The sequence below is a fragment of the Photinus pyralis genome, unplaced genomic scaffold, assembly GCF_008802855.1.
Source record: "Photinus pyralis isolate 1611_PpyrPB1 unplaced genomic scaffold, Ppyr1.3 Ppyr1.4_LG1, whole genome shotgun sequence".
Classification (NCBI taxonomy): domain Eukaryota; kingdom Metazoa; phylum Arthropoda; class Insecta; order Coleoptera; family Lampyridae; genus Photinus; species Photinus pyralis.
In genome coordinates, this window is record NW_022170249.1 from 18,436,711 (window position 1) to 18,446,582 (window position 9,872).

At 36.1% G+C, this 9,872-nt stretch overlaps 1 protein-coding gene across 3 annotated transcripts; it reads right to left on the reverse strand.

The window, feature by feature from the left end:
- Window positions 1-2,792: 2,792 nt before the first annotated feature.
- On the reverse strand, window positions 2,793-7,373 carry LOC116159858. Of its 3 annotated transcripts, XM_031472944.1 has the most exons (9): window positions 6,531-7,373; window positions 6,263-6,483; window positions 5,989-6,213; window positions 5,835-5,927; window positions 5,661-5,789; window positions 5,564-5,605; window positions 5,285-5,511; window positions 5,075-5,237; window positions 2,793-4,826 (listed from the first exon to the last, which is right to left on the reverse strand). In XM_031472944.1, the coding sequence occupies exons 2-9, from the start codon at window positions 6,468-6,470 to the stop codon at window positions 4,693-4,695; spliced, it is 1,221 nt and encodes a 406-aa protein (XP_031328804.1). In that variant the 5' UTR covers window positions 6,471-6,483; window positions 6,531-7,373; the 3' UTR covers window positions 2,793-4,692. The 3 variants fall into 3 exon arrangements, with proteins under 3 accessions (XP_031328804.1, XP_031328803.1, XP_031328805.1); XM_031472943.1 differs by having other exon boundaries at window positions 6,263-7,373; XM_031472945.1 differs by having other exon boundaries at window positions 5,285-5,451; window positions 6,263-7,372.
- Between the last annotated feature and the right edge of the window lie 2,499 nt (window positions 7,374-9,872).

Below are 9,872 nucleotides of genomic sequence, written 5' to 3' on the forward strand. Positions count from 1 at the left end.
GACTTTTAAGTTTGACACTGTTTGTTTGAAATCGAAATCTTGGGAAGTATAAAATTGGCGTACTTATCGTGCGCTTGAGTGTTGAGCTTCCGTAGTAAAAGGCGAACACGTGCTGCATCGTCTAAGTTTTTGGCATCGATTTCAAACGGATCTTCGTATCTTGCAAACCATGTGTCGAACGTTAGTCCTGTTTCTGGTTCGTAGCAGAAATCGGTGATGTTTCTTGCTAGCGATTCGATTAAGAACTCGGGACCTGTTGAATCTTGTTGTTCAGAATTGGAATGTTTCATTTCCGCCAGTTGTTGTAGCAACATTTGGTGGTTTTCCAACACTTTAAGTAGTGCCTGCTGAAAATCCATTTTCCGTTTCCTCGTCGCCAGTTGTTATGTTCTACCGTTTATTTGCCACATCTAACTACATAAAACATGAAATGTACATTGCACGTGTCGTGTAGACCCTGCCCCCGTACTTGCAGATGTGTCTCCTGCGCCGTCATTCGTTGCGTTGCCAACACTAACTTCAACTGCCTGGCCATCTTCACTTAATTTCCTAAATATTTGCCTAACTTTTAAAGATAAACATTTTTCTTTAATGCGTTCTGATAGAGAAGTTTCAATTTTTTCCAATAGGTATATCTAATATTTCTAATAAGGAATTGCTTTCCTTTTCCATGTTTTTAATAGATTCTTCAAAAACAAACATTAAAGAATGGCAAAATCAAAAATATGCCGCATTTAATTTATTTTCAAAGAATCTTTTTAAAACCTGTGGAGCCGATGCATCAGACAGAAAACATGATTGTTGCTTCATACATTTCCAGAATTCTATTGACACAAGGAAACAATGACAGCCACCTTGTTTTACTGTGGAAAAGTAGTTTTGTGTAATCAATATTTACAAATTCACAAAATGATTTGAGCGTCTCCGTTCTCACTGTGTAAATGGAAAATTGATTAAACATTTTTAAAACTACGGAATCTACATCTATAGGGAGTGAATCCATTCCATGTTGAACACAATTGTTTAAAATATGATTCGGACACTCCACACCTATCGGTGACTGGTTGACAGTTTCTTTCATATTTGCGAAAACATTATTTTTCCCTTGCCTTCACTGAACGCAGCCCAAGCCGCGATAATTCGGTGGAAGCCCGCCATATGACATCATTCATGCAGTCAGTCAGATTTCATTCGGGCATGATGGCTGGTTGAACCTTGATGAGTAATTATGTTGTTGAAGTTAGTCTTGTGTTTTGTTGAATTATTATATAGTTATTAGTGTTTTTGCATCGGTAACCTACCGAGGCACGTGGCGCAGTGGATGCGCTCACCGATGCTATTCGGGAGGTTGTGGGTTCGAATCCCGCTGCCGACTGCTCTGTCTGGGGTTTTGTCAGATGGTTTTCCTCAGACATACGTAGCTTCGCATAATGCTAGCATTATGTTGAAATCTACGAGGCGAATGCTGGAGCAGTACTCTCCCCCTCAGCACCCTAACTTCCGTTCCCATCCCTAACTTTACCCATCCTTACAATCCCGTTCTCTGGCTGAAGAGGGCCAGGAAGCCCTGAGCAGCCCGCCTCCGGTATCCCTGTAGTCAGGGGTGCCGGAGGAATGAAACACGTTGGCCTTTTTCCTTTTCGGTAACCTGTACTACATATTCCATTTACTATTCCGTTACACCTTTTCTTTTTGCTCCTCCAAAGTTTGTATTGCAGTTATCTCCACAAAACGCAATGCAACTTTTCTGTAAATCAAACTTTATTAAAACTTCATTTAACCCATCAAAGGCTGTAGTTACCGTATGGTCACACCAGCAGCGCTCGCGTCGATCAGCCAATGTGACGACATTTTAATCGAAACTCCTTAAACACAGTGCGGATTTCGTTCATTATATCGTAATAAGTTAACAAACAGTGAAACAGCTGTGTGTTTACTACTCGTGTGTGTTCTGGAGTGGAAATTGTTTGACACTCTTTTATTTGTTATAAAATATGGAACCCAGATTTGTGTAAGTACAAACATTTCCGTACATAACCTCACTAACTATAATTCTTATTCTATAAATCACGGCAACATATGTGATTTTCACTGTTTCATATTATATTGCCGTGATTTTTTTTGCATAGAAGGTATTTGATTACAAAATCAGGTGTAACCATATGGTGACACTAGCTTAATATCTATACAATTGTCTATTTTTCTGCATTAACCCAGTCAGCAGCGTGACGTAATTTTGACGTCACTATTTGGTCATGGCCGACGTCATTCTGTATGATTTAATGACGACTTAAGTACGTCATAATGACGGGAAAATGTCACAGCCCAAAGACGTCATCAGTAGACGTGTTCTAGACGTCATATAGAGACTAAATTTCCACAGCCCAACGACGTCCTCACAACGTCAATTGACGTCAACGCGTATAAAACGTCCTCAAATCAAATATTTAAACAGTACTTAAACATGTTTAATGAGTAAAATAATTACATAATTCTTAAATATATACAACATATTAACACAAAAACTGTAAGCAAAAGGCAGTTATACTGTATGAAGCAAAGGAAAAATTACTTTTTCGTTGTTCAAATAAGGCAGAGCTATGCATTTAGCAATAACATTTTGCAATGGCCAACTATAAAGTTCAGTTGAAAAAGAAAAGACTCTATATATATGTAAGTTTTGAGAATCAAAGGGATAACTATAAAATGACTTAAATTTATGGAACTGTTTTCCAATTATTTCAACTCCCACTGAAGAAGACAGAATATTTTGTACTTCAACAATTTTTTCATTATCTTCAACAAGACAGTAGGAATTAGCTACAGAGTAACTATGAATAATTAAAGTTAGATCATCATAAATTACTTTTTTAAATTGACTAACTTGAATAAAATTATATTTTGGTATTAATGGACCCATAACGTGTGCCAAAAACAAAGATGTTTGTGCAGCGCTAGTTATAAAACTGTCTGCATTCTGGTGCAATTCCCCTAGTCTTCTACATAATTGCTGTAATGGTTTTGAAGGTTTTTTAATAAGTCGCTTCAGTTGACCTAAATAATTTTCAAAGCAAAATGCAGAGAAACTATCTAATACTCCATAGAGTGTTACATCATCACAAAGATGGCAAAGCATGTGTACATTGTATATAATAAACTGTTCACCATAAATATGTTCACTGTGTTTCACAAACGTGTTAATAAATGTTCTAGCTAAATTCATAAATTTGGATATAAACTTTTCTGAGATTAGAATTGTTATACTACTATGGAGTAATAAGAAATGCTCATAAATGGCACTATTAATTACCCTATGAAGCGCAACTGGTCCCACATACAACAGGAATGTCCGAAATTCTGTTGCTTTCCATCTTGGAAGATCACTTAATGAACGGGGTTTACGATTAATTTCTAGTGGTATGCATGATGAAGTACTGGTGAGATAATTAGAAATGTCAATAATTTTTTTACCATTAAGTTTAACTGCCTTGTCTGGTCCTAACCAAGTATTAAGAAGTTTTCTCATAACCCCCAAGCACACACAGTGCATATAATCATTGGGAAAAGCTGTTACTAAACCAATGCCTAACTTAAGCAGTGGGGATATACCTAAATGGTGATCTTCATCCTGTTGTGCAATGAAAGATGCGTCAGTTCGTCTTGGTGCAGATATATTTTTCAAAACTACACGGCCTTGAATGTATTTACCCGTTTCAATGCACTTATCACAGGAAGAGTAACCACTATGACCCTTAACACATTTTAGATAGGCCCTAGCAGGGCTATCACACACAAAGCTTCTGATTGTGACCTGATATGTTTGTTCTTTAAAGTACAAGCCAACGTTTAACAAATTTAGAAGTTCGTCAATAAACTCAGATAGATATAAATGTAGTGGTTCTGGTTTACCTTGCCCACAAAATATTCCAATAGCAAATGGATTACTTTTAACAGATTTAATAAGGCCTAATATTGGCCATATACAAGTATTTGCACTTTTAAACAAGGGCAAACCATCTATATTAAAACTTAAATCAATTGTAGTATCTACCCGTAAAATTGTAATTACTCAAAAAATATTCTAAGTGTTTTTGAAGTCCGATATGTATATACTCTCCATTGTTCAACATTATAGTATTAAATGAAGTAGGGGTTTTTAATAACGTTCTGAAATCAGTTGGTAATTCTGGATGATAAGGTTTTAATATTTTTAGAAGATCATTTACTGCGGACTTTGGAACACTTTTATGCAGAGCCCATCTTCTGATCTTATCCAATAGGTCACCAGAAGACGGCGTTGGTTCAGTATCCGCTTGTGTTTCCTCTACATTGCCCTCACTTACTTGAAAATTAATATCTTCAGAGATATCATACTCCAACAGATCCTCATATGAACTAGAATCATCACTTGACTGCTGTACAACACTTTCAGGTATCTCAGAAGATAAATTGTTGCAAACATTTGACGAATTTATAAAGTTATCTGATAATTGAATAGAAATATCCTCCTGTTCTAATTGCACAGTTCCAGATACAGTAATATCATTGTTTTTGTAAAAATTATTTTTAGTTTCAGCTATACGTCGATATAACTGCCTTTTGCCCACAATATGGTCATTAGTTTTATAGTATTTACGTTTAGACATTTTGTGTAACAGAAAAAAACACACAGTTATTTACCAACGTTCTTGATTAACCAGCTTTCTTCTGTTTGGTCTTTAGTTCTGCTTGTAACCGCTGTGGCGCATGTTTCAACCAAATTTTGATGGCAGTATGAACTTGATCATCAGATACAACTGTACTTGTACATGAGCGCTGTACAGCACCTACAAAAAATAACAAGAATCACTTCAAATCTTATTAATAAACTAATTTCGAATGCCTTATTTCTACAAAGACTGTTCCACAGTACAGATGAATTACTTGATTAAAAATTTTAGTTAAGGGCTAATAAATTATGCTAATTAAGTAAGAAAGTGCTTTTTACTATTTTTAAATTTGTAAATAATTTACTGGGCACATGCAATTGATATGTATGAAAGTAACAAGCAAAATAAACAGAAAAATCACTTACGGACTACTGCCGTTTTCACAAGTAAATCGTTAAAAGCCTTTTTTTCCTGTCTGCTACCCATAAAACTATATTTTGTTGCTAAGTCATTGCTCAGTAGCTGCCTCATCATGTTGTTAGTTTTAGAAGTAACATCTTTCCCGCCTAGTCTTGATAAATGTGATACCTAGAATTGGCTATAAGTAAAAATTACATGATAACAGTGTTCTTTACCAAAAGATTAAAGATTTCTTTTTCTTTAATACAAGTTTCCGTTGTAGCTAAGTCGGCACTTTTCGTTATGGGCAACACAAATGGTAAATCTTGATTTTGATTTATTTGAGATTCACTTGAAGAGTTGCTTTGCTTTTGTATCCACGCTAGAATTTGTTTGTTTTGCTCTTTAATGAAAGAAAACAAATCGATAATTGTTTCATCGGTCAGTGCTCTTCGTTTTTTACCTTTTAATTTTAAATTAAATTATGTAGGTACCTATACACAAATTTAATTTACCTGTTGATGGATTAGATTGGAAGGAAGACCCTTGTTGTTCTTCTAGAATGTATTTTGTGTTTAGAGTTCAATAAACGAAAAAATTTATTTATATTACCTATTAATGTAATTGTGGACGATGCAGAGGAACAGGATCGACTTGATAGGGTGGATCTCGGAGTTGATAGTTCCTTATCTCTCAAAAAGGTTGAACTGTGTTGGGGGCTTAAATTGGACTGCACACTCCCTGAAAATTAACATTCGATTACATCACTAATGAATTTTATGTTACCTATGGATTTAGAAGTCTTAGATGAAGAGCGACGTAAGGGCAGAGATTCAGGATTCGCATCTAAAATTTGGTTCGAATTATAATTGTTTCTACCTACAAAAATGTTTATCAATACTAATTTGCCGCTTCATTTTTAATATTATAATTAACAAACCTTCGATTGAAATTCGAGGTGGTTTTGGAAGAATATTTTCTTCTTCTATGCTACAGTCACTCTCATCGACATCATCATATAACCTACGTGGGGCTACACGTTTCCGTTTACTTTTCTCGCATACAGAGGTGGTGCTTTTATTAGTAGTAGTTTGTTCGTGGTCTGTGGCTACATCCGATAGTTCTTCCGCCAATTTTATTTTTCTTTGTGCCGTATTATAGTCATCTGCAATGAAAAATTAAGTTTCAAACCAAACATTATCTTCGACTATTACCCGTTTCGAAAAATATTCGGGCCAATTTAGTATGTTGCCATTTATCTATTACAGGGAGTTCGCCTCGATGCAACGATTTATCGTAATCATATTGGGTTGTATAATTTGGCCAATAAGTGTGCTGTTTCGAAGGTGTGAGCCATTTATCAGATACAATGGCCACAAACCCTCTCTCTTCCTGGTCAAATTCAACACCAACATAAGCCATTAGTAATACTATACTGTATAAATTACAATTAGAATAAAAAGATTAGATAGGTTTACTTACACAAACACACGTCACAGACCAGCAAACTTGCTTTTTGCAGTTTAAATTCCACGTTATTTTTTGTGTAGATGCACTAATTCCCGCACAAGCACAAAAGAAAAAACGTGTAAAAAAAGCGCGCAAATTTAACATAACCTCAATTCTCATTGCAGTCTGCCATCGATGAAGCACTGTTGCCAGACTGCAAATTCGTTAAATTAGTGCAGCATTGCCAATTATAATACGTGAGTATATCAACCAATGGTATTAATAATCACAATTTTGCTTCTCGTAAAAGTACAATATGTAGTATCGATTATATCCAGTATCACTGATTTACTTAATAGATGAAAGTTTCAAAAAATATAAATTATGGGTCTGTTTCACGGCCTGATTATCACGTTGTAGTAACGTCAAAGTATGACGTAAAAATTGGTCTTTAAGATCACGTCAATATGACGTCCTTTATTGGTGGTTCGACGTCTTCGACGTAGTATCACCAATTTTTCACGTCATGAGGACGTCGTTTGCTTACTGGGAAGTGGTTGATAGAAAAATTGCAAACTCAAGACAGAACAAGAATAAAAAGAAACCTACAAAGAAAAAGAAAAAGGAAAATGAAGCGAAAAAAATAACTCCGTGAAGAAAAAGAAGCCTGTTGTTAACAGAACATGGATAGATGGCGATTTGATGAAAACGGCGACATTCCCCCTACCAAATTACTCCGAATATGCCAATAAGTCTCCAGTTGAACTTGTCGAGATGTTCTTGGACAGCAACATTTACTGGAAGAATCCCGAAAGTACGCTCTATTTTGTAATTTTCCAGACCCAAACATAACTTTGGGAGAGCTTAGGTGTTTCATAGCAATATTGATATTGTCAGGCTACAATAACCTACCAGGGAAGAATTTTTACTGGGATTCCGGAGCGGATATGGGAAAACAGATGGTAAAAGAAACCATGCGCCGTGATCGGTTCAGACAAATCATGCGGTTTTTGCACTGTGCCAACAATTCAAAACCTGACGCTAATGATAAATTATGGAAATTGAGACCTCTAATAGATATGCTCCAAGAAAATTTTTCAAAACACTTCAAACCTTCTGAGCATCTCAATTACGACGAATCAATGGTAAAGTACTATGGCAGGCATAGTCGCAAACAATTCATTCGGGGGAAACCGATTAGATTCGGTTATAAAGTTTGGTGCTTGAATGCAGCAAATTCATATCTCGTGAATTTTGATATTTTATCAAGGGCGTAGCCCTAAATCTAATACGGTGTACGATGATCAGTTCGGAAAAGCCACGTCGCCTTTGGTAGTGATGCTTGACTCGATTCCACCAAAAAATTAAGTTATCAAATCTATGTTGATAACTTATTTACCTCTTTCCGTCTACTGACTGCATTGCATGAAGGGGATATGGCGTTACCGGTACAATAAGGGAAAACAGGTTTCCGAAAGATTGCAACTTAATAAATAAAGAAGAGATGAAGAAAAAATCGCGAGGGTATTTTGAGTCTAAATTATCAAAAAATGAGGGGATTATCTTAGTTCGTTGGATGGATAACGCGCCAGTGACCACAGCATCAACTACATTTGGTGTTCAGCCTACCAGTTCTGTCAAACGTTATTCTCAAGCAGAAAAAAAAATTATTCAAGTAACTCGGCCACATTTGACAGGAATGTACAATAAATACCGGGTGAATCATTAGAACTGATGTCAGTTTAAATTTCGCGCGTACAATTCTAGTGTTTTTTACGGGATAGAATTGGCGATGATATATTTTTAGTTCTTTTACTAATTTTTATTAGTCACCAGTGCTGTCGTTATTTCCTTAATTTGTTGATGTTTTTAATTTACTTTCCCAATCTGTATTATCAAACAGTTCTTTCCAAAACTACGCTGTAAATTCAAGAATTTGTTGAAGTAAATAATTAAATAACGGTTAAATCAGACTAATGTGCATTTGTAGGTTAAAAATCCTCCAGTCCTGTCGAGAGCAGTTTATGGAAGGAAGAGTATCCCGATGTTATTATTTCTTATAAAGCATTTGCCAATCATAAGAAAGGAATCGTTGATTGATTTGAAAACAAGAATGGCATTTACAAAGAAGAAAAAACAGGTCGTCCATTACTAAGAAACGATGAAGTGGTCGAAGACAAAGAATGGAAGCGAGTTCCAGAAAATCAATCCGTCAGTTAAGTGCCCAAGCTGGTAAGTGGTACACGTAGAATGAATATTATACCTACTAACTTTATTTTCGAATTACAGGAGTGTCTTTATGCAACATGCCAACGAATTTTGCATGAAGACACCTATACATACACCCGTACCGGGTTTCTGTTCTACAGCAACTGCACGCTCTTGATTATGAGAATCGACGTAATTATTGTGATTGATTTAATAACGATTTAAATAATAACGACTTATTTGTAAATTAAAAATAAATTATTACTCCTTGGAGAGTGATTCTACATACACCACTGGAATTAGGCAAATGATAATCTATTATTACCAACCTTTAAAATTTTTTGTTTTGCGGGACATTCAAACTGTCATCAGTTCTAATGAATCACCCGGTATATGGGAGGCACCGATCGTATGGACGAAGATATTGGTAGGTGTAGAATCCATATTCGCAGTAAGAAATGGTATTGGCCGTTGGCTGACTTGGCTAACAGATACTGCCGTTCACAATGCATGGATCTTGTACAGATCTTCTGGAAGGCAAATGACCAATTTAAGTTTTAGACGAGAACTAGTGAAAGTATATCTAACTAGATACAAAAATGCCCCCAAAAAGGCCGGTAGACCCCAAACCAGTCGTAACAGTTTGACTATGAACCGAATTTCGGATGACATTCGGTATGATCGAACAGATCACATCGTCACTCCTGTTCCAGACAAGAAAAGATCTGGAGATGCAGATTCCTCGGCGTTAAATATTATTATATTTGACGCCCGAGTGTTTCGCTCCATTGCCTCCTGAATGACCGTTTCCATATAGACAGCATCATCCCGATTAGTATTCAGAGAGGACATCTTGATGTTCAGTTGCTCAATTTCTTCAGTGAGCTTGGTAATTACCTCGCTCATGGTATTAATAACTGCCTTATCCTTCACACACTGATCACATTGGTAGGTTAGCCTCTTCTTGTCGGGGGTGAAGTATAGTAGGAACACACCGTATGAAAGGGCATACAGCACTTTTCACAAGTTATATCTTCCTCACCAGTTAAGGCTTTATCGCACAAACCACAATTTTTCATTAATGGCATGGTACTAATTAGGCCAATCAATAAAATAAAACAATAAAAATTATACGGTAAGTCAGCGGAAGACCGTTATCGGTGCTTT

Coding starts and splice junctions, on each gene's coding strand:
- LOC116159858 (XM_031472944.1), bottom strand. CDS start 6,470: ATGGCTTATGTTGGTGTTGAATTTGACCAGGAAGAGAGAGGGTTTGTG. Junction 5,238..5,284: donor AAGAAATCTTTAATCTTTTG/GTAAAGAACACT, acceptor AGCCAATTCTAG/GTATCACATTTATCAAGACT. Junction 4,827..5,074: donor TGTGAAAACGGCAGTAGTCC/GTAAGTGATTTT, acceptor TATTTTTTGTAG/GTGCTGTACAGCGCTCATGT.